Source organism: Trichomycterus rosablanca, chromosome 9 (assembly GCF_030014385.1).
Source record: "Trichomycterus rosablanca isolate fTriRos1 chromosome 9, fTriRos1.hap1, whole genome shotgun sequence".
Taxonomy (NCBI): domain Eukaryota; kingdom Metazoa; phylum Chordata; class Actinopteri; order Siluriformes; family Trichomycteridae; genus Trichomycterus; species Trichomycterus rosablanca.
The window spans coordinates 37325583-37351825 of NC_085996.1; the positions used below are offsets into that span (position 1 = coordinate 37325583).

At 40.7% G+C, this 26243-nt stretch overlaps 1 protein-coding gene across 1 annotated transcript in view; it reads right to left on the reverse strand.

Moving 5' to 3' along the window:
• Positions 1-26243, reverse strand: part of syndig1l (synapse differentiation inducing 1-like) — a 69881-nt gene that overhangs the window by 21547 nt on the left and 22091 nt on the right. The window contains exon 2 of the mRNA XM_063001451.1: positions 23596-24217. Coding sequence (XP_062857521.1) covers positions 23596-24078 — 483 coding nt within the window. The 5' untranslated portion in view covers positions 24079-24217. The remainder of the gene's footprint in view (positions 1-23595; positions 24218-26243) is intronic.

Here is a 26243-nt window from a genome sequence, read left to right on the forward strand (position 1 = left end):
TAACCTTGTTCTTGTTAATAGATCCATTCAGTACATACATCCACTTGCTAAAAAAAACCCAGCCTAATAAAATAAATAATTTGTATGTATTTTTTTTTATTTGTCATGTATGCAATCTAAATACTTCTCACCCACTTTCAGTCTTTACTAGCATGTTTAAACAAATATATTACTAATATACTGTACAACTTATAATTTACTTTCCATCAAAAAAAGGCTTTTGCAGATTTCTATTAAATTGGCACTTACATAAAGATGTTCTTTATTTTGTCCCAGCTTATGATTTAATTGTGCTGTAGGCTTGATTTTTTAATACAATTAGAGTTGAGGAATAATGCGTTGATAAGGGTGTTGCTCTCTGTACACAAAGCAGATCTGCATATGAATTCGCCTCGTACATGTGAAAAGATGCACGTGTCGGAGGTGGCGTGTGTCGGTGTGTGTCCTCAGTCAGCAGTGGAGGTCAGCATCAGTAGAGGGGAAGCATAATGCAATCAGGGTAACTGGATATGTCTAGATTAGGTTTAAACGATTTTTGTAGTATTTTGTTGTTTTTGTTGTGTGGCTATAACAGCTGCTACTCTTATGGTAAGACTTCAAGATTTTAGTGTCTGTTGCTCACTTTTATGGGGCTGCTGTGAGGACGCAGTAAAGATCAGCAGCTGGAAGGGTGATTTAAGATGATTTGAGAAAAAGTACTGCTCAAGATCAATGTTAATTACTTTTAGTTCTAATTAACACAGAGATTACTGTGAATGTTACTTATCTGTTATACTAAATTACCAGTACAAGTATTTATCTAATGGATATTGACATGTAAACTAGATAAGTATGTTTGAGAACACTGGAGCAGTAGTTGTGTCATCACACTGATAAAATTCGAACCCGGATTTCCGAGGTGGTGAACTTTCAGAAGTGAATGCGCCCACATTCTTCAGTAATAAATTCAATCTTTTTTTACTTGCATGCATGTATTGATTTGTTTTTTACTTTATAAACTTTACAAAGCTTTTTGGCCAAACAGCTTTAGGGAGCCAAGAAGAAGATTAAGCACCAGTGCCAAGTGCTGTTAGAATAAACGTCTGGAGATGTTAGTGTGCCCAGCATAAGCTTCCTCAGTTCAAAGATGAAACATAACTTAAATAGAGAAATGGTAAATATATTTAAAAAACGATTACAATAAATATCATGGTGGTGGTACAGTGATGCAGTGTGTAGCACTGTCGCCTCAAGGCAAGAAGGTCCTTGGTTCAATTTCTAGGCAGGTCGACTAGGGTCCTTTCTGTGTGGAGTTCGCATGTTCTCCCCGTGTCCGTGTGGGTTTTCCTACGGGTGCTCCGGTGCCCTCACACAAGTCCAAAGTCCTTAGAAAATTACCATAGATGTGACTGTGTCTGCCCTGTATTAGACGGTGACCCTTCCGGTATGTTTTCTGCCTCTCGACCAATGAATTGATTTATTTTGTGGAATTCATCTATTCGTTCTCCCCGTGTCTGTGTGGGTTTCCTCCAGGAGCTCCGGTTTCCTCCCACAGTACAAAGACGTGCAGTCAGGTTAATTGAAGACACTAAATTGCCCATGACTGTGTTTGACATTTAACCTTGAACTGATTACTCTTGTGTAACCAATGTGTGTAAAACATGATGTTAAAATCCTAATAAATAAATAAATACATGAATTCATCTACTCTGGGGTGGCACAGCGACTCGTTGGGTAGCACTGTCGCCTCACAGCAAGAAGGTCCTGGGTTCGATCCCCAGGTGGGGCGGTCCAGGTCCTTTCTGTCTGAAGTTTGCATGTTCTCCCCATGGCTGTGTGGGTTTGCTCCGGTGTCCTCGCACAAGTCCAATGACCCAAGGTGTGACTGTGTGTGCCCTGTATTAGACAGGCAACCTGAATTGGTTTATTTTGTGGAATTCGTCTAGTCTGTTACTCATCCACTGGCATTAAAAGCTATAGTGTGGGGACCATGAACTACTAAGGTTTTGAAGGTGGAGAAAACCAAATAAAAGAAAAACAAGGCTCTGGATCAAACCCAGAATCCTATATCAGTGCAGCGCCAACACTACTTTCTGTGTCACCGTGACAGACTGTGAATTATTTTCTTGCCTTCACTATAAAGAAATCTACAGGCGATTCAGGCTCCTCGTAATGACTATTTTCCTTTCTCATCAACACGTCTCTAGTCAAACCTCACAGACCGGGTGCACAATCAGGTCTAATAAGCTCCGCTCTGAATGCCGTTACAGTCGGTGCAAAGTGACTTGTCACTTCCTCGAGCCTCCTGACAGGTCACGGCAGATTAATGAGCGGTTCTATCCGCACGTGGTGTCAGGAACCACGCGAGAGGGCGCGTGTAATTTATGTTGCCAGATTGCCTCCCGAGCATTAGCAGGTCGACGTCTCACTTCTTGTCTTGCCTTTATTCTCAATTTTCAGTCCATCTTTTAGAGATCGATTCTTGTTGTTTCATGTTTTCCCTTTTTAGAGAGAAAATTGAATCTTCGCACTCTTGTAATTAGCCGCTTAATGAAACCATTCTATTAGCGTGCCGATCACAGCAGGGTCAACCGCGCCTTATTTGTTCTGAACTAAAATAAACTCCGATTTTGATAAGCTGTGTACCAGACAATCCACCGCTATTTGTATCTTCTCTTTATTTGCACAAACCCTGGACAGGACGTGCTTTATTCATGCGGCGGGAGCCCTGTGCATCAGGATGGCTGCAAACCGTCCGCAGGGACAGTCACACAAATGATAATGAATGTTTCGGGTGGAAAGGGAATGAGGTGGTCTAAACAGCAGTCAGAGGAGATGGATGGGGGATGAGGGAATACGCAAGCGAAACGCTCTCGGAGACAATTATACTCCTACTAAGGGGCAAGCGGACGATTTAGAGAGGTGATCGTCACACTGGGGTGGGAAACAAACAAAAACCAAAAAAACACAATCACATGCATTTTAATGGTGCACTTTATACTTAGAATGAATCCATTCATGAGAGGAAGTGAAGAGAGGTTAAGTTATGCCACACCAGGCGTCCTGAGACCCTCGGAAGCGGGTCACCCGTGTGTGATTCATTAAGGAGGGCTGATTAATGTCCAGCACACAGCAAGCAGACATAAAAGCACCGGCATGCTGAGGTTTAATAAGCCCGTGTAATTTATACTGTAGACCTCGGGACCTGTGCTTAGGGGCCACTGTGGGAGTCTTAATCACAGAGGGGAATAATCAGGATGCCAGACAGTCGGGGCACGTATATCAGACACCGGCGATACGGACGGAATGACGTTCAGCACAGATAATAACCTCATGGCCTTTCTGATAATGTTCATCAATGCGTAGGTTATCACCTCATATTATTCAAGGTTTCTTTTATGTTTCATAAACTGGAGAAAGTATTGCAGTTACAGTAAAAGAAAAAAAAAAACTAAAAAAATTAGAAAAAGTTTAATTAAACAGCCTTGTTGAAAAAAATTACTAAAACAAACATTTCTAAAATTATATAAAAAAATAATTATATAAATTATATAAATTACTAAAAAAAATTACTAAATAAATAACATAAATTATATATAAAATAATTATATAAAAAAATTAAAATTATATAAAAGATAATTATATAAATGATATAAATTACAAAAAAAATACTAAATAACTTAATACGATTATGTAAAAAATTATATAAATTATATAAATTACAAAAGAATTATATAATTTAAAAAATGTATATTATATGATTTAAAAAAAATTATATAAAAAAGCTGAATTAAATAGCCTTAGGGATTAAAAAAATACTAAAAGATTACTAAAATATATTAAAAAAAATAATTATATAAATTACTAAAAAATTACTAAATTTATATAAAAAAATAATTATATAAATTATATAAATTACACAAATAAATTACTAAAAAAATACTAAACTTATAATAAAGTATATATATACACTATTTGGAAGTAAGTAAACCAACCAGACTTCGGACCACAACCTTTACTCAAGAGTGTAAAAGTAACATTTCTATTTCCCTGATAATTACAGACCTAAAAATCTATACTAAGGTACTTGCACTTGCCATAAATAAAAAAGTTGTGGTAAGATTAATACACTCGGATCCGACTGGCTTCCTAAAAGGTGGATTAGCTTCAGAGAACATTCGACCTCTCCTACACATTATAGACGCAAAAAAGCAAATTATTTCTCCTCTTTTCCTCTCCCCTGTTTCCCTTAGAGGCTTAAAATGTTTCTGACTATTTAGAACAGCAATACATACAGAAAGCTCTGGAGAAATACAGGTTGGTCCCAAATTTATCAGAATGACGCAGGTTCTATATAAAAATCCATCAGCAGGAGTCTGTACAGGAGGCATCTCCTCTGAGATCTTTCCTATATTTCAGGGCAGAAGACAGGGCTCCTCTCATCACCCCTCCTATTCAATCTCTCAGTAGAACCATTAGCTCAATTTATGTGTCAAGACAATGATTTATCTCCTACAGTAATAAGGTCATCTGAACACTCGATATCACTGTACGCCAGTGACGTGTTAAGTTATTTGTCAAAGGTTCAAAACTCATTACCCAAGGTGATCCATATTTTGACGTACCTAACCAACGTGGGTGTCTGGTTTTAAGATAAACCTCCAAAAATCAGCACTCATGATATTCTATGTAGAAGGAGGCAATAAATATCAATGTGGCCCAGTGTTTTGCCACACACCAAGTTCAATGTTGCCTTTTCCACCATCCATTAATTACTGGAACAGACTGTCTGTCTGTCTGTCTGTCTGTCTGTCTGTCTATCTATCTATCTATCTATCTATCTATCTATCTATCTATCTATCTATCTATCTATCTATCTATCTATTAATTGATTAATTAATTACAGTTGTTTACATCCCAAGGTGGTCAACCAAAATTCAACATTTATCACTGGGCCTACACAACACGTTACTATATGTGAAACACTGGATAGATCCTGAAATACACTTCTCATAGAAGAATATAGAAAATGACCTAGTTGCACCAATCAGATTATTAGATTGTTTATTTTCAGGTATATCAGACAGACAAAGTGTATTACAAGGCGATCCCATTATATCAAACCTATTAATGACCCATGGATACAGAAAAGTGTACATGTTCTAGACAACATAAATGATGAAACAGCTAGTTTTTAAAATTTGGTGGGTGGCACGGTGGCTAAGTGGGTAGCACTGTCGCCTTACAGCAAGAAAGTCCTGGGTTTGATCCCCAGGTGGGGTGGTCTGGGTCCTTTCTGTGTGGAGTTTGCATGTTCTCCCGTGTCTGTGTGGGTTTCCTCAGGGAGCTCCGGTTTCCTCCCACAGTCCAAAGACATGCAAGTGAGGTGAACTGGGGATACAAAATTGTCCATGACTGTGTTTGATATTAAACTGGTGAATCTTGTGTAATGAGTAACTACCGTTCCTGTCATGAATGTAACTAAAGTGTAAAAAACATGACGTTAAAATCCTAATAAACAAACAAACAAACAATGTCACGCCCCCCGGGGGCGCCCTGTTCTAGATGACATAAATAATGAAGAAGCTATGTTAGGTTTTCAGGATTTAGTTACTGAATTTAATATTTCCAACCAGTCATTCTTTTTTCTAGAGACTTGTTTCTTAGACTGCGATCTGCCCCTAGATCACAGGTAATATTTTGGGGCTCTGAGCTAAAACACCATCTAGTTGTTAACTGTATTCAAAAAGCCCATAAAAAGATTATTTAACTATTTGTATCCACACATTAATATCCACGAAAAGTACTATACCTCATCTGAAAAAATGAAAGAAAGATGTTTCACACAAATAAAACAATTAGTTTGATGAATGAATGAATGAATCATTTATTGTCATTGCACATTGTACTTGTACACTTGCACACCGAAATTGAAGATTGGGAAGCTATTTGGGATAAAACCAAACACATTTTAATGTGTCATAAAACCTATATCGTAAATTTTGAATGGACCCTGCTTTGCTTATCTTTTGCTTATTAAGTAGATGATTCCAGATTTCTAATTACAAAGAAAGGATGTAAACTGGCTGACAGAAATGACAGCTTCAAAAAAAGAGAAATACTTAAACAACACTGGGTTTTACCACATAATCTCACAGCCAAACACTGGCCTCACACTTTCTCACATTTATTTTTAGCCAGAATCAGTAGAGCAAAACAATCCACTGTGAGGACGTGGTGGAATAGAATAGAAGACACAAAATGCTTCTAAATAAAATACAGAATAATAAATGAATGTGTTTGTATTTCCTAGTAATGCTTGTAGGGATGAGTGGAAGGAATAGAAGACACAAAATGCTTCTAAATAAAATATAATTAATTAAATGAATTGTATTTCCTGGTAATGCTTGTGGTAAATATGGAGGGTGGGAGGAACAGGGAGGGTGGGAAAGGAGAGATACTTGGACTTTCTATTCTCTTTTCTTTATGTTAATAATCATTCCTGAAACTGTACATTTATTTATTTCTTAGGATTTTAATGTCATGTTTTACACTTCGGTTACATTCATGACAGCACAGATATTTACTCATTACACAAGATTAATCAGGTCAAGTTTTAATATAAAACACAGTCATGAACAATTTTCTCCTGTTCAGCTCACATCACGTCTTTGGACTGTGGGAGGAAATCGGAGCTCCCGGAGAAAACCCAAGCAGACCTGGGGAGAACGTGCAAACTCCACACAGAAAGGACCCGGACAGCCCCACCTGGGAATCAAACCCAGGACCTTCTTGCTGTAAGGTGACAGTGCTGCCCATGAGTCACTGTGCCACCCCTAAAACTGTATGTACAATCTAGGGAATGTTTAGGTAAGCAGTAAAGCTGGTGTACTGTATATACACTGATCAGCCATAACATTAAAACCACCTCCTTGTTTTTACACTCACTGTCCATTTTATCAGCTCCACTTACCACATAGAAGCACTTTGTAGCTCTACAATTACTGACTGTAGTCCATCTGTTTCTCTACATACCTTTTTAACCTGCTTTCACCCTGTTCTTCAAAGGTCAGGACCCCCACAGGACCACCACAGAGCAGGTATTATTTGGGTGGTGGATCATTCTCAGTACTGCAGTGACACTGACATGGTGGTGGTGTGTTAGTGTGTGTTGTGCTGGTGTGAGTGGATCAGACACAGCAGCGCTGCTGGAGTTTTTAAATACCTTGTCCACTCACTGTCCACTCTATTAGACACTCCTACCTAGTTGGTCCACCTTGTAGATGTAAAGTCAGAGACGATCGCTCATCTATTGCTGCTGTTTGAGTCGGCCATCTTCTAGACCTTCATCAGTGGTCACAGGACGCTGCCCACGGGGCGCTGTTGGCTGGATATATTTTTGGTTGGTGGACTATTCTCAGTCCAGCAGTGACAGTGAGGTGTTTAAAAACTCCAGCAGCGCTGCTGTGTCTGATCCACTCATACCAGCACAACACACACTAACACACCACCACCATGTCAGTGTCACTGCAGTGCTGAGAATCATCCACCACCTAAATAATACCTGCTCTGTGGTGGTCCTGTGGGGGTCCTGACCACTGAAGAACAGCATGAAAGGGGGCTAACAAAGCATGCAGATAAACAGATGGACTACAGTCAGTAATTGTAGAACTACAAAGTGCTTCTATATGGTAAGTGGAGCTGGTAAAATAGACAGTGAGTGTAGAAACAAGGAGGTGGTTTTAATGTTATGGCTGATCAGTGTATATAAACTTGTTTTAACATTACCTCTGGTGTGAACATTGCAGATGCTCTAATTGACTTGCTAAAATAAGGTATGATGATATTAAACGTGTGAACTTTGGGTTTGAGTGTCTTCAGCCTAGATGTGTGTAAACTTTAGGCCTAAACTGTACTGTATGTTTTCAGAAACTTGCAAGATTTATTCCTTTTTTATTCACTTTTTATTTACCATTTAGTCAAATTCAAAAGTGCAGTTACAAAAAGCACTTGAAGTGTTTCTGGATGCCACTGGACCCGCCCTGACCAAAATGGAGCGGTTTAAAACATCGTTTAAAAGATTTCCGTGTCTCACTTCCTTCCTTGCTTAATTAATCTTCGGTTCAATGCCTCATCACTCAGCAAAATCCTATTAAACAAACACCACTCCCAGAGCCAGTCGCGGCTCAGTGTGCTCAGTGTTCTTAGGGGACTGGAGGTAAAACAACCGAGTAGCTTTAAAATAAATGTAATGATCGTTATGTGAAATAAATCTTGTACCGAAGCCAAATTAAAGTAAGAAGCAAGAGTGATTGTTTGGTCGTGTGTATCTGTATAAATTGAATAGATATAGTAAAGAAGATTCTGGCACTGCTAAACCAGTTTGCCAATCCATCATCTTCATGTGATGTTCTCTTATGCCGAGTTCACACTACACCATTTTTGTCCTGATTTTTGCTAGATGTGCCAGCTTGAAGGCATATCGGGATTCGCTCGGGGCTCAACGACTCGATCCGACAGAAGAAAAATATCTAGCATGTTAAATATCTGGACCTGTCGGCGACTCAAAATCATGTGGTGTGAAAGGTGCTGCGAATGGTTTGTGATTGTTGTGAACTTAAGATACAGAAGGGAAACCAAGCTTTACAGTATTTGTGACTTATCATCTTATTTAGTAAGACTTCAAACTATCTCTGTAGAACAGACAATCTGTGCTGGTCGCATAGCCAAACCCGGTCCTTCACCCAGATTTATTTATTTTTCCTATTCCTATTTTTTGACTCGCTTTTATGCTGCAACAAAGAACTTTAATCGCTCGCTTTTTGTTGGCGTGCAATTTTGGACGTGGTATCATTAAACCCCTCGTCACTTCTCGTGTGTTTTCGTGACAAGATAGACCAGATAGACTCGACTGAGATTCCTCCTGATGGTAGATGGTGTAGTGTGTGACCCCCTATGTGAAAACCACAACAACTTAAAAGACTCCCGATTACAAGAGATCCAGTCGTGTCGTGTGAACTGTACAGCCTAACAATCCTACGGCAATTCAGTTAGCAATCACTTATGCCAAGTTGACATTACATGACTTTCCAAGTCGTCAGGTCGCTGTACAGTTCACACTACACGACTGGATCTCTTGTAATCGGGAGTCTTTCAAGTCGGTGTGGCTTTCACACTACACGACTGATCGGCGATAGGGGGTCACACACTACACCATCCATCACCAACTGGAGCTTCTCTGGTCTCCCAAACTACGTTTTGTCATAAAAACACACGAGAGAAGTGACGAGAGCTTTAATGATACCACGTCCAAAAATGCACGTCAACAAGTAGCGAGCGATCAAAGTTTGTGTGCTGATGTGCAGCGTAAAAGCAAAGAGGAAAAATAAATGAATCTGAGTGGATTTGGCTACACGACCAGCAGGAATCATCTGTTCTGTAGTGAGTTGGAGGTTAATAAATATTTTTTGCAATGGAGCGTGGGTATTATGTTTTGTAGAGAACGATAAGGTCAGAAATACTGTAAAACTTGTGTGTGTCGATGTATTCTGATATAAACTATATTACGCCCCTGTCCCACCTTTTTACACTCCTCCCCTGCGTTTCCCCTCACACTGTATCTTGCGTTCTCATTGGCTGTTCGGCATAGCACTCATTACCAGTTGGGCGACTCAGATCCAGATATTTAACATGCTAGATATCTCTCTTCAGCCGCTCGGATCGAGTTGTTGAGTAGTTCACACATAGCGATTGAGAGCCGAGTTGCTCCCGAGCCGGCAAATCTAGCGCCAACCAGTGGCCGAGCGAAAATCAGGGCGAAAATGGTGTAGTGTGAACCAGGCATTAGTTGGAAAAAGTGTCAGAACACAAGATACAGAAGACGGTTCAATTGTTAGCAGCATTTATCTGCATGACAGATTTTAGGCCGGCTGCAGGGGTGTAACGGAGGCGCTCAGGACACTCTCTGTGTAAATCTGCTCATCATTTATCCTAAAATTTCATTAGGCTTTAACAAATGGATATGCTGAACCCTAATTAATATTGGTAATCTGATAAATGAAGATTAATTTAAGATGGAGATTAATCTGTTAGAGGAGTGCCTGTTGTTCCTAACATTTCTATCCCATTGCTATAAATTAAATCCCCTCTGATCCATCGTAGCATCGTTTGTTAGCGTGAATAAGCGGCTCTTGATCACCTGAGTGCTGCGTCTGCAATAAAGCACTAATGAGATTAAGAACGGGCGAGACGGATTTCAGAAGAACTCGCACGTTTAAAAACGAATTGATTGCTCAGTTTAGTCTTTATTGTTCAATTAGCATAAATATGGATGCATATGTAATCTGTTTTACTACCGCTTTATTCTGGTCAGGGTTGCTGTGGGTTTGATTCGCTGGGCAAATGGCAGGAAACACCCCCGGACAGGTTGCCAGTTTATCACAGCACAAACACACACAACAAAACACACAGACTTATTTTTTTACTAGCTCCAATTAACCTGACTGCATGTCTTTGGATTTGGGAGTTGAGACATGAGCACCCGGAGGAAACCCACATGAATACAAGGAGAACATGCAAACTCCACACAGAAATGGCCCTAGCTGCCCAGCCAGGGACTCAAACAAGGTCCTTCTTGCTGCCCCACTGCTAGTGTAGTTAAAAGTAAAAAAGGACACGTACACTACATGGTCAAAAGTATGTTTGTTTATTATGATTTTAACGTCATGTTTAACACTTTGGTTACTGGATCGAACCCAGGACCTTCTTGCTGTGAGGCGACAGTGCTACCCACTTAGCCATCGTGCTACCCCAAAAGTATGTAGACAATATTTAAAGTTCCCACCACTATCCTTTGCAGCTATAGCAGGCTATTAGGGCTGGCTCGGTACCACTTTTTTATGTCCAATACCACTACTGCAAATTGAGTATCTGCCGATACCGATATCAATCCGATACCGTCATTTCAATATTAAATTCTAGATCTGTCAACTCTCAAGTCTACACCTTGAAAAGGCAGCAAAAAAATTATAAAATAAATAATAAAAAAAAAATTATTTATAAACACTAAAAATTAAACAATTAAATAATAAAAAAATAAACAAATGTATCTATCTTGTCCCGGCTTGGAGATCTCTCACATCCTCAACGATTAATCCATTAGTGTTATGAAATAAAACAAACTACACCGTTTACCGTTCAGCCACAGACGTCCTCTTCAAAATCCAGCAGGGTTTAATCATCCAAAAATGTGACAGAACCGATACAGAGTATCAGATCGGTGCCAGCCCTACAGGCTATAATTAATCATTTCTACATGAGACATTGTGCTAATTCATTTAAAAGAGTATCTGTGGGGTCAGGCACTAATGTTGGACATCACATATGAGGTTCCAATTTGTCCAAAATGGGTTTGAGGTCAGGACTTTATCCAGGCTGCTAGAATTACTCCCAAACTATATTCTTATGGACGCTGCTTTTGTGCACAGGGGAACAGTCAGGCTGACACAGGAAATTGCTTTTTTTCTGAACTGTTGCCACAAAGTTTGAAGCATATAATATATTTTATAAAATTAACAATGATAAAAAATAATATGTTTTACACCTGAATTTATAAGACATAGTAATAAATTCATGTTTCTTTACATAAGTTTATAGTTGGCTGTGTGAAAATATTCTCCAAACAATAAACACCACCATAACAATGTGATACCATCAAGCTGGCGTCCACATTCTAAACTGCCCTTAAGCAAAGATGGGCAATGATGAAATGTGCTGTAATTGACTAGCACTGAATTTAAGTGTATTTCCACATTCCACCCTGTGTTTCCAGCATAGATTCTGAATAATGTGGATGTTGGCGGCACGGTGGCTAAGTGGGTAGCACTGTCGCCTCACAGCAAGAAGGTCCTGGGTTTGATCCCCAGGTGGGGTGGTCCGTGTCCTTTCTGTGTGGAGTTTGTATGTTCTCCCAGCATCTGTGTGAGTTCCTCCGCGAGTTCCGGTGTCCTCCCACAGTCCGAAAACATGCAGTCAGGTTAACTGGAGACACTGAATTGCCCTATAAGTGAATGGGTGTGTGTGTGTATGTGTGTGTGTCTGCCCTGCGATGCCCTGCGATGGACTGGTGTCCCGTCCAGGGTGCTAATGTGTGCCTTGCGCCCATTGAAAAGCTGAGATAGGCTCCAGCACCAAAACACCCCCCCACCCCCCAGCGACCCTAATTGGATAAGCGGATAAGACAATGAATGAATGAATGAATAATGTGGATGCTAAGGCTAAAGAATGAATAAATAAATCAATGAGTATATTTAAAAATAAGGGCTGCATCATATGGACAAATATTTATTTATTTTATTAGGATTTTTAATGTCATGTTTTACATACTTTGTTTACGTTCATGATTCATCAGTTCAAGTCTTTAATGTCAAATGGGGTGCCACGGTGGCTAAGTGGGTAGCACTGTCGCCTCACAGCAAGAAGGTCCTGGGTTCGATCCCCAGGTGTGGCGGTCCGGGTTCTTTCTGTGTGGGGTTTGCATGTTCTACCCGTGTCTGTGTGGGTTTCCTTCGGTGGTTGGAGACCACTGCTGTATATGGATTTTTCATGCTTAGATTTTCATAAGTGATTTGGCAACATGCTAGTCGCTTCTTAATGTGACTGAGTAAGTAAAGTCTGGGTGTGACAGAGTGGCATCCTGTTTTGGATTCATTTCTGTCTCGTGCCAGGTGTTGGGCTTAATCCTACTCGAATCAGTTTTCAAAAAAAAATTCATTAAATAGATGAATGTGTATTGAGTAATCTTTATTGTGTTATTGAGCAAATTGGCCAAAATCATAAGGAGCAGTGATTTTTTTTTTCCCAAAGTCTCACAGAGACACTCATCCAAAACCGCTATTAGCTTTGAAGATCAGACAGACAATAAAAACGTACAATTTGTTTTATGACTAATTTGCATATCGAGCCTTTTGCAGTCACTCAATTGCCAAGGCAAATACTGGGATAATGACTGAGGAATGATTTTCGTGGAGCTCTGTTTAATTAAAATGCCGTTAGAGGAAGATCTACAGTATCCTGGCATGCAGAGTCTTGCTTGTTATTTATACCATGTGGATGCAAATCATTCCAGATATTTTATTCAGTTTTTCTGAGGTATTCAGGACCTGTGTTCAGTGTCTGTGGGGATTTGTTTACATATGCTTTGAGTCTGTAAGGATTCTCTCCAGGTATTCTAAATCGTAGGCCACTGAGAGATAGACTCTGTACTTTACCGTGTCGCCCTGTAATCAATCTGTATCTTATCCGGTGTTGATTTCTGACTTCCTACCAGCGTTTCTGGACCTGCTCTGACCAAAATGGAGCAATAAAAGGAAAGTGAATGAATGGAAAATGTTTAAAAGATTTCCGCCACAAAAAAACAGTGTCTCACTTCCCCCCGGTGTAATTAATCTTTGGTTCAATACCCCATTTTTCAGCAAAGTCCAAGTAAATGATCACCACTTACAGATCTAATCGTCGCTCAGTGTTCCTGATACCAGTGTTAGATTGGAGGTAATACAATTAAATAGCTGTAAAATTAATGTAATCATTGTGTAAAATAAATCATGTAAGGAATAGTCGTATGTATCTGTTTATCTGTTGAAGGGGCAGCTGTAGCTTAAAGTACTAGACTAGTAAGCAGAAGGTCACTGGTTCAAGCCCCACCACTGCCCGATTGCCACTGTTGGGCCCTTGAGCAAGGCCCTTAACACTGAATTGCACTGAATACACTTTGGATAAAAAGAATCTGCTTAAAATGTAGATTCAGCCATAACATTAAAATCACCTCCTTGTTTCTACAATCACTGTCCATTTTATCAGCTCCACTTACCATATAGAAGCACTTTGTAGTTCTACAATTACTGACTGTAGTCCATCTGTTTCTCTACATGCTTTGTTAGCCCCCTTTCACTCTGTTCTTCAATGATCAGGACCCCCACAGGACCCCCACAGAGCAGGTATTATTTAGGTGGTGGATCATTCTAAGCACTGCATTGACACTGTCCATGGTGAATATCTGCTCAGTCTGGCTCCAGACTCCCGATTCACCCTGATCAATAAAGCACTTACTAAAGATAAATGTTTAATTAATTAATTAATTAATTAATTAAGGCCTTTTTAAAGACAGCCAACTTGTGACTGCAGTGGAAGTTTCTAATTGTGTAAAACACATTGTGATCAGAGTCAAGGTGCAACGACTGGGTACAAAAGAGAAAAACACCAATTCTCTTGTAGGGTGCCGAACGATCACCTATTTTTGATTCCCTCGTAGCAAATTTTGACAGGTAAGTGGAAACCGGAGTACTCTGAGGAAAGCTGTGTTGTCTTGCACTTTCCAGCAAACTTGTTTTTAATCAAAAGCTTAAATGCAAAACAATGCAAAAAAAAGCCAAGAGATTAAAACCTAAAGACGTAAAAAGTAGGGCAGTTGTAGCCTAGCGAGTAAGGTACTGGACTTGTAATCAAAAGGTCATGGGTTCAAGCCCCTCCTCTGACAGGTTGCCACTGTTGGCCCCTTGAGCGAGGCCCTTAACCTTCAATTGCTTAGACAGTATACTGTCACAGTACTGTAAAGGCCTCAGCATACTTCATGCGGAGACGACGTTGGCGGCTTCGGCGACAAATGTGACGTAATTACGGAGAAAGCGAACATGGAAGAAAGTGACCTTGTCATGCACATGGAAGCTGGCCGAACTCCGCGGACGACGTCACTCCGCAACAACGCCTGTGATTGGTCGGTAAAAAAAAGAGGCGTGCCATGAAAACAAACATGGATTTTGAGGAGCATCTCAACTGTGATCATCGGCTACGTCCGAAATTGCAAACTTTCATACTGAACAGTACGCAGGAGCGGGTAGTGTGACAGAATACGTAGTATTCATTAAACAGTACGCGAAAAGTACCCGGATAATCTACTGCTCAGCTACTACTGGGCAGCATTTTTTGTGAATGCAAACACAGCAGACTTGTGTACTGAAAAAGCTTATGTATAATTCGAGCAGTGCGCACTGCCTCTAATTGAGTACGTACTGTTTAAATATGAGATTTCGGACGCAGCCATCGTTTTTCGGTAGTCATGGAACATTATGGGTGTGTTCGAAAACCTAATGAGCTGCCTTGCTGTTTTACTGCCTACATAGGCAGCTGCCTCAGTAGAGAGGATTCTAATAAGTCAATGACTTACAAGGCAGGTTATTCGAACGTGCTACTCAGACAGCGATTCCATCGGGTTTCGCATTTAGCATCTTGCCATTCAAACCAATGGGATGGTATGTCAACTAACATCTCCCTCTGTGTACCGAAAACGGTTACATTCGCTGACAAGGCCGAACTTGCAAATAAAAACACTTGTGCAAGTTAATACAAATTAAAAGTCAATAATAATTTATTTACGTTTTAAAATAACTAAAATTTTTCTGTGAGAGAAGAGCTGCCGCACTGAATGCTGGGATTGACTAGATCACTAAAGACGCTTCCGATCTCACTCGTTCTTAAGTCAAAATAACGTTAAAATTTTAAGATGCCTAACTAGACAGCTTATTAAGGCATCTAGGATTTAAAACAGCCTAATTCTCGGGAGCGCGCGTAGGATGGCGTAAAATGCGTCTATGTAGAGAGCTCACTAGGTTTTCAAACACACCCTATAAATGCCACAGCGTCACCTGCAGCTGTGGAGCAGACACGACCGCTAGAAAACGAAACCGCTAGAAGTATGCCAGCTTGTAAGCTCGCGAAGGTGCGTTCGGCTTTGTGAGACGCTCACAAACTTAGTTTCGCAGGATGTATGCGGAGGTCTTAAGTCACTTTGGATAAAAGCGTCTGCTAAATGCCGTAAATGTAAAAAGTTTGATTGCTCAAAACTACCCGAAAACATTTTCTCCCCGAATAAACCCCGCAGCCGAGTAAAAGCCATTTCCGTCTCAGCGCAGGACTAATGCGTACAATAATCACCTCCACTGTCACCATTATCATCTTATTAGCGTTAAAAGAAGACCCGGTGAAGAGCATGAAAGCCGTCATACATCGGCGAGAGACTCTTAAAGCAGCCCAATTCCGATTAGCCTAATAAAATGCTGAAGATGAAAGGGCGTAATCAGGTTTTCCTGCAGTAGATCCTCTCATCAGCACGAGAGCATAAAGCCTTTCTTCATCCTTTTCACTTAATTCATTTTTAGCTTGGTCTCTGTGGGAGGAGGTGAAATCTGGGGAGAGTTGAAAGCTTAAAATTGAGGTTTAAGGAGATGAAAAGCGGCTTTGGTGACACTACTGTACTCTCCGAGGAAACACAGTGGCCATTAAACCTTCTTTTTAAGTAGAAAAAAAGCAAAAAGAAAGTAAATTAAAGTGAATAACAGGACAAGACGAGTCACAGAAAAGCCACTAAGCTGGCAGGAGGCTTTAAAGCTTTTAGTATCACAGAGGAGAGATGGAATAGGAGGAGGAAGAAAAGGAAACAATAAAAGATGCAAAATATGGATGGAAAACCCATTAAAGGAAAGAAAAAAATACAGGTGAGATGAAAGGAGGATAATTATTAGAGAAATAAGGCAGGGACAAAGATGAGAGTAAAAACGAACTAGAGTAGAGAGTTGAAAGGAAGGAAAATTAAGTAAGTAAGCGAATATGGAACGAGGGAAGTGAAGAAGAAAAGAAATAAGACAAGAAAGAACTGGCTTGGTGCAGTATCGCCTCACAGCGAGAAGGTCCTGGGTTCGATTCCCAGGTGGAGCGGTTTGGCTCCTTTCTGTGTGCAGTTTGCATGTTCTCCCCATGTCTGTGAGGGTTTCCTCCCACAGTCCAAAGATGGACAAAATTGGCAGTGACTGTGTTTGACATTAAACTTGGGTAATCTGTAACTACCTGTCTTGTCCTGAATGGAACCATGACCTTAAAACCCTAATAAACGAACCAGAGCTGGGATCTGGAATACATCATATCGAGTCTCAGCTCTGCCTGCCGGCTGGGCTGAGCAGCCACGTGAACAACGATTGGCCTGTTGTTCATATGGGGTGGGATATTAAAGCCGGATAAGGTCTCTCTTATAACTAATGCAATTACGACCTCAGCTGGATGATTGATGGTGCCTGCACAGAGACGGGAAAAGAGTGCTGTCAGGGTGTGTCTCTCCATACACAGAGCTGATTCGCATTGCACTCGTCAAAGTGTAGGTGATAAGACGCATACGGTTGCTGCCCACATGTCGGAGGGGGTGTGGGTTATCTTTGTTATAAACCCTAATAAACAAAATTTAAAGCACTTCAATCCTAAACCTAAAAGCATTTATAGGATCAACACCTTTTTTCTGATTGATTACAGTACTTATGTTGTTATGTGGGGCAGTTATAGCTTAGCAGTTAAGGTACTGGATTAGTATTCAAAAGGTCACTGGTTCAGGCCCCACCACTGCCCAGCTTGCCACTGTTGGGCCCTTGAGCAAGGCCCTTAACCCTCCATTGCTAAGATAATACACTGTCACGGTACTGTAAGTTGCTTTGGATAAAAGCATCAGCTAAATGCCGAATACTTAATGTTAAAGTGGATCAAATTGATCATTTCTATACAGGTCATGGGGTCAATGTGTTACAATACACAGTGCACCAATCCTTCAGTCTACGTGGCTGTGTGGTCACTCATGTTAACTTCTGTCCGTTATCGAAAACACCAACAATGGGCACATCTGTACTGGACATGAAATGAATGGAAGAAGATTGACTGGTCTGAGTAATCTTGTTTTGTCCACGATCACGTGGATGGCCGGGCACGTGTGTAGAGACGGCACCAGGATGCCTGTAGGACAATCCACCTGTCAACCTACAGAAATGAACCTGGTACCACAGGACGTGTTTAGACATCAGTTCCAAAACCTAGTGAGTTGCCTGCCTGCCATCTGCCTACCTGTTCGCCTCATCAGTAGATTCTAATAAGACATCAAACTCATAAAGCAGACTATTTAGACGCACTACTTCGACCCGATTACAGGAGTTACGCCACTGCAGTTTTCGCTTACTTATGCCTAGTTCACACTACACGATGTTTGCCCTGATTTTCGCTCGCCGACTGGTCGGGGCTAGATTTGCCGGCTCGGGAGCAACTCGGCATTTTCTCTGAGATCAATACTCGGCTCTCAATCGCTATGTGTGAACTACTCAACACCTCGATCTGAGCGACTGAAGAAGTATATCTAGCACGTCAAATATCTGGATCTGAGTTGCCCGACTGGTAATGAGTGCTATGTCAAACAGCCAATGAGAACGCAAGATACGGTGTGAGGGGAAACACAGGGGCGGAGTGTAAAAAGGTGGGACAGGGGCGTAACATAGTTTATAGCAGTAATTCTGACCTTATAGTTCTCTACAAAACAAAATACCCACGCTGCATTGCAAAAAATATTTATTAACCTCCAACTCACTATAGAACAAACCAAGCTGTTCGTGTAGCCAAATCCACTCAGATTTATTTATATTTCCTCTTTGCTTTTACGCTGCACATCAGCACAAAAAACTTTGATCGCTCGCTACTTGTTGATGTGCATTTTTGGACGTGGTATCATTAAACCTCTCATCACTTCTCACATTTGTTTTCATGTAGTGTGAACTGTACAGCGACCTGACCACTTGGAAAGTCGTGTAGTGTGAACTTGGCATAAGCTAACACAGTTAGCCTCGGGCCATTCAAACCAATGAGCTGAGGCGGTTAAATAGTCCCTGACGAGCCTGAATTTACAAATAAACGACATTTGTGCACCTTTATACAAATTAAAAATCAATGAGAATTTATTACTCGACTTTTTTGCTCTCGTGGAAGGCGGTCGCACTTCTCTCTCCTCTCTTATCTTTCCTGCTTGGCTTCTCCTGTATCGTCTTGTCTTGTCTACTCTACTCTACAGGGATTCTCTTAGCACTGCTCTTCAAAGAACAAATTCTGGAATTGGTTAAATGGTCTCTGAATGCTATTGACACCATCTTCTCATCGAGAAGTTCGGGTTCGGGGGAACCCACATGCCCCGGCGGAACGCAGATGGCGGGATACGCGATGGACTCGTGGGAGAAGTGGAGGGTCGTGTGCCTGGCACCTCTTTCGTTAGAGGACATAGAGGATGTTTACCTATTCGGAACTTTGATTGTGGGGTTTTTGCTGATTGGATTAGGCTTTACCCTGCTGTATCGGGAAATTAAAAGTTGGGTCAGTTGTCAAAGGTCCCCAGAAACTGCCCAATTTGATTGATATGATGGGCAGAGCCGTTGGAACTCAGACTGTGACTATAAATCGCAATATGGATTCCATCTTGGAGAAACTAACGGCTATGCAAAGCGGTTTGAACCAGCGAGCGGTTCTAATGTTTTGGCTCATTGCTGTATATGCTTCTTCTATTTTTCTCTAAACAGACGTGCGTTCTCATCACCATCATCTACATATGCATTCCCTAAGGGAAAAATGCTTTAAAGGAGAACGAAGAACGGAGGTAATAACCGTAAATGACGCAGAGACAAAAACAACTTAATCAAATAAAGAAATTTTAAAGTGAGATGAGATGAAAGTCATACAGGAAAGAATAAAAAATGAAAAGGGGAAAAAGGAGCCGAGGAAATTACACAGAGAAGTTATTCATTCAGAAAAAATTATATTTAAATTAAAGTACGGTATAATAAACAGAATGAATCAAGCAAGAAAGGGAAATAACAGAGGAATGAAGAAAGGGGAAAAACATTTAAATGAAATACATAAGAAGGTCTGAAAGAAATGAGGAACGAATGCAAGAAATCAAAGAAGAAAAAATAAACAACAACAGAACAAAACGCCAGAACAAAAAACATTCGAATTAATATTGACTTGGTCCTTTTTTGCTGCAATAGTAATATTAAATAATAAATAAATACCTAAACTTTCCACTACATTTTAAACATTGCACAATATATTGTTTGCTGTCAAAACAGTCAGATTTAAACCCAGTAGTGAGTACAGTTTTTACACTCATGCATTTCAGCTCAATCTGTGAACATGTACGACCTATTTGCAGCTGAGCTGTTGTTGCTTCTAGACACGTTGATGATCTAAACAAAGGTGAAAGTTTGATAACATACTGCGGTATGCTCAGATTTATACACAGTGCTACCTTATAACTCGACGTCCCCTAAACGTCCAGGTTTGATGACGGTGGGGGAGGTGGGCACTGATGTCCTGTGAAAGCCTTAATGACCTTGTTACCTGCTCGCTATCCTTTGTAGTTATGCTGTAATAATTAGGGGTGCCGGAGTCTAAAGCTACTATTTGTAAAACGAACGTTTTACTCTTAACAATTTTACATTGTAACTACATCGAAAGTTGTTTTACCCAGAGGTGGTTCTGACGGAAACCTGTTTACCCTCTCGAGGGTAAAGCCTGCAAGTTGAGACTGCTGTGCCAACAACGCTGCTCCTGCTAGATGTGACAGAAACCTGGCGTGTTTGCACCAAAAATAACAAGAACTCACTACAGACTTTATTACAGACAGGACTGAATAACGAACTTCAATTGTTTACATTATTGTTTTTTGCTAGTTATAACTTTTAGTTTCATTTAATTTTGTGTATGTATGAAAATCCTATTTCCTTGCCACTGTCACCCCCGACTTGCTCAACAGGGGTTTTTGGTCTGTTGGTCCTGGATTCTGTAAAGTTGCTTTGAGACAATGTCTATTGTAAAAAGCGCTATCTAAATGAATTTGACTTGACTTGACTAAACTCAAAATCTTTGAAACTCGATGCCCTTCGTCGATAAATTTGTACCCTTTCTGCCACGGTGCGGTAAAACATCGTCAAAGTACAAATATGAGACGAATCTGCATCTGTGTGGAATAAGCGTCAGTTCCAGTGTTACAGCTCCACATGTACAGTATCTGTGTTTATCTGGATTTTCCTCCCTGTTTCACTTTTAAACTTGTGTTACAGCTCGAGGTTCTGAAAAATTGTGAGAATCAGAATCAGCTTCTCCACTTATCGTTAAAACCTTAGCGTGGTTTAATGTATTGAAAGAACGACACAGAAACACTAAACTTCTCTTCATTATTACTGCACATAAGTTCTCTCCACTAATGAAATTCCTCGCTCGTTGTTTTAGTACAATAAGTCACGTTAAGCTTTGTGCACCATCACACTCCATAGGAAACTGTGAATGCGCCTTTTCTGAACTCGTTATCAATCATCTCCACTGTTAAGAAGCATAAGGAAACAATAAAGAAGTAAAGATAAACTGCAGGTTTTATTGTATTTTTAATTGTATTTCAGTGCATTTATTATATTATATTTGTGTTATTCAGTTGATTATAGTGTATAAGTGTCAAAAACAATCCCATTATTTAACATGAACCTAAAATATATGCAGTTCCGCAGGTCCATGGAACGCATTCACAGGTTCAAACATCCTTATGGGAAAAAATACCTTGAAACTCAACGTCTTTTAAACTCAACACCACTCCCAGAACCAACTGACTTTGAGTTTTAAGGTACCGCCATACCAATAAGACACAACTGTGTAATTCTCTAATTAAAATGGTTTCCCAGTTTCTATCAGCTATGTGATGAACATATGGTTGAACTCAGGAAGCCCGTACAGGAACGGTGGCTTTAATGTGATTCCACAGTCGCTGAACATACTGCCACAAACGTACCGTCATTAAAAGACACCATATGGAATAACATCTCCCACCTCCAACGATAAACCCTCATTAGACCGTGTCATCGACTGACATCCAGCACATCATCACCTGAATATGCACTGGAACGTCACGGTAATTAAGCAATTTCACACTCAGAATCACGGGCTGCGTTACAGAAACGTTCTCATTCTAAAATGTAATGAATAACCATGATCATTTCAATTAGGATCACAACACAAAACACTATAGAGTTCAACATAGTCATGTCAGGTATAAAATCTATATGCTTATGTGGCACCGCAGTCTAATACACTAGATCAGCGGTACCTAACCTTTTTTGCACCACAGACCGGCGGGGGCGGGAGAATTTAAAATAGAATTACACAATGAGCATTATAAAAAACACAAAGTTTGTTTGTTTATTAGGATTTTAACGTCATGTTTTTCACTTTGATTACATTCATGACAGGAACGGTAGTTACTGGTTACACAAGATTCATCAGTTCAAGTTTTAATGTCAAACACAGTCATGGACAATTTTGTATCTCCAGTTCATCTCACGTGCACATCTTTGGACTGTGGGAGGAAACCGGAGCTCCCGGAGTAAACCCACGCAGACACGGGGAGAACATGCAAACTCCACACAGAAAGGACCCGGACTGCCCCACCTGGGGATCGAACCCAAGAACTTCTTGCAAAAACACAAAGTGCATAACAATACTACTCATCAGTGATGGAGCTTTTTTTTTTGTGCTAATTTTAGCAGCTTGTAGGCTTAATTATTTGGTATCATGTGACATAATAAAAAAGGTAATAGTTGAATATAGAATCAGAATAGTAATAGTAAAATAAGTACGTGTCAAAGGCATCAAGAGGAACAGACGGATGTTATTAAAAGAGCATCCAGTCTGTTAAAATACAACATAAATAGGGCGGCACGGTGGCTCAGTGGGTAGCACTCACAGCAAGAAGGTCCAGGGTTTGATCCCCAGGTGGAGCTGTCCGGGTCCTTTCTGTGTGGTTTGCATGTTCTCCCCGTGTCTGTGTGTTTCCTCCCACAGTCCAAAGACGTGCAAGTGAGGTGAATTGGAGATACAAAATTGTCCATGACTGTGTTTGATATTAACTTGTGAACTGATTTCTGTCATGAATGTAACCAAAAGTGTAAAACATGATGTTAAAATCCTAATAAATAAAAATAAATAAAATTATTCTTTCTGTTCGGCCTGGTAATAAATGACTGCACTAGGCAATGACCATTGAGACACAAACTCAAGACTCGGTTATTGACAGCCTGGCTGTTACTAAACAGACACGATTCTCCTTGTCTGAGGGTGGGAATGCCTCATTTTGTGGGAAATCACCTCATTTTCTGATACAACATCAATTCTCACTGTCTGATTCAAATGTTGACATTTTCAGGCAGGTGTAAAGACGTGGTCAAAGTCAGAGAAAACTGGACCACTATCATTGTGTCTTACCCTAAAGGCTTTAACATTTACATCTTCAGCATTTAGCAGATGCTTTTATTCAAAGCGACTTACATTATACAGTCTAAGCAATTGAGGGTTAAGGGCCTTGCTTGAGGGCCCAACAGTGGCAACCTGGCAGTGGTTGGGTTTGGACCAGGAACCTTTTGCTTACTAGTCCAGTACCTTAACCCCTAGGCTACAACTGCCCTCTAAAGGCATTGGTTAACCCTAGCACCTATCCACTCATGTTCATGTCTCAAAAGGCCAATCATGAGGGAGATACGTGGTGAGTTTGGATGCTTTTGTCTTAGTGTCTATCCAATCAATGAAAAGCTTTGACAGTCTGTAAAGATGGAACCAAAAACCAGACATAAATGGATGGACAGAAAGACAGACAGACACACAAACAGACAGATAGATAGATAGATAGATAGATACATACTTTATTAATCCTAAAGGAAGTTACAGCCTTACCTCATACTCAACATATTCCTCCTCCTCCACCTCATAGGACACTGTCTGGATCTTCATCTCGTTTTCATCCAGCAGCTTAGCCTGCGGATCCTCCACGCTGGGAGTCTCCGTGCTCGCCTCCCTCTCTTTCTTTTCAGTGAAGGTAGTCTCACAGCACTCGCTTTTGTAATCCTTGGCCTTGACGTTGACATCGTCCTTGTAGAGGATAAAGTTGGGCTTGTAGAAGGCCTCCACCGCCAGGTGGAGTGAGGTGGTATCCAGGAGCTGAGCTTTTGTTTTGCCGTTAGCGGGCGTGACCCTGACCTGTCCTTCGACCCCTCCGACACCTCCAGCTTTACCTCCGCTGCTGGTCACGAAGTAGTTGATGATGTTCTCCTGGTACTGGCTGCTGAGGAAGTCGCTCCGGTAGCCGTAGTCGGCCTTGACCACCTGCTTGCTGTTCTTGTCCAACAGAGGGTTCTGCAGCTCGCTCAGGCTTTCCATGGTACACAGATCTAGAGGGAGGTAAGTCTCTGTCCTGCGCAAAGAGCCAGAAAAGAAGACGGAGGCAAGAGAGTACAAGAAACGATGACCTTGCTTGGACTGATATGACACAGGCTAATGGTGTTCAACAGGCCATGAGCTGAAAGAAGAGCGAGAGGAGGAGGAGAGACACCAGAGAGAGGAAGAAGAAGAAACGGGTTATTGAACACACTGAAACGTTTAATAAGACTTGGCTGCCGGGACAGCTGAGAGAGAAGAGCCAGCCATGCAGATAACACTGCTATTTATAGCATGATGCGCTAGGAATTTCTATTCTAACAAGGGCTTGACATGCTTATCCAGGAAAATAGACATTTTATTCAATACACACAGACCCTGATTTACAGGGTAAACAGAAGTAGTTTGCCTAAAGTGCCACTTAACCTAAAGCCAATCTGTATTTAGTCTCTACAAGTTCTGTATTTTTATTCCAAACCAACAAAGTAAAGCCTAGAAGCATCGTTACATCTACTCATTGGGAGGCTCGGTGGGTAGCACTATCGCCTCACAGCAAGAAGGTTCTGGGTTCAGCATGGGTTTCCTTCGGGAGCTCCGGTTTCCTCCCAAAGTCCAAAGACATGCAGTCAGGTTAAATGGCAGTACAGGGTGGCACGATGGCTCCCAAAGTCCAAAAACGTGCAAGTGAGGTGAATTGGAGACACTAAATTGTCCATGACTGTGTTTGATATTAAACTTGATGAATCTTGTGTAATGAGTAACTACCGTTCCTGTCATGAATGTAACCAAAGTGTAAAACATGACGTTAAAATAGTAATAAATAAATAAATGAATTATTTCCAAGCATGCAAACTGAAAATATCGCCATGTACAACAGAATAGAATCAAATAGAACACCTTTATTTGTCATATATACACCGATCAGCCATAACATTAAAACTACCTCCTTGTTTCTACACTCACTGTCCATTTGATCAGCTCCACTTAACATATAGAAGCACTTTGTAGTTTTACAATTACTGACTGTAGTCCATCTGTTTCTCTACATACTTCTTCATGTTCTTCAATGGTCAGGACCCCCACAGGACCACCACAGAGCAGGTATTATTTGAGTGGTGGATCATTCTCAGCACTGCAGTGACACTGACATGGTGGTGGTGTGTTAGTGTGTGTTGTGCTGGTATGAGTGGATCCGACACCTCACTGTCACTGCTGGACAGAGAATAGTCCAACAACCAAAAATATCCAGCCAACAGGCCCCGTGGGCAGCGTCCTGTGACCACTGATGAAGGTTTAGAAGATGACCGACTCAAACAGCAACAATAGATGAGCGATCGTCTCTGACTTTACAGCTACAAGGTGGACCAACTAGGTAGGAGTGTCTAATAGAGTGGACAGTGAGTGCTTTGTTCTGCACCAGCGCTGCTCCAGTCTCAGAATAATAGTCTCCACCACACAATCACAGCAAAAAACATCTCCTCCACCACACAAGGTAATTAAAATTTCTCTCCAGAAGTACAGAACACCAATTTTAATATTTATTAACAGGTTTTACGTTACATATTTACATATTTATTTAGGCTGTTCATTTAATTGTTGATCATATGTGCACTTTTGTGGACCTTAGTGCTTAGTTTTCGTATATTTTCGCACCCCCTGGAAAAACCCTAGCTGTTTCAGACAATCGCATTTTACAGACCGGTGCTCCCAGTGCTTTTCTGCATAACAACAGAAAAGACTGTTAATATGTAAAGACTGAATTGTATTGAACAATATAAATGATTAGACTGTTGGGTCAGTTTGATTAAATAAACAAAATGTTTGAGATTAATTTGCACCACCGCCGCTTCTGCCCATATTTCCACGTCAGGTTTGTCAGAAATATCAGACAGACATTCACTGATAAGTGCTGTCTTTATACATGTGAATCCAGACATCTTAATTAAACAGCACGTCCGGACGGTAAAACCCATCCATCAGTCCGAGGACGTGTCACTGTTCAAACAATAAATGTAAATGAAAAATGACAGGTAATTATAAATGAGGACAAACCTTGATTCAGGGGACTGGCACATGTCTAACTGATAATCTGTCATTCATTTATGTATTCCGATTCATTTTCAACATAAAACTGATTTAAATGTCTGAAACCGCTCTGGCTTGTGGGT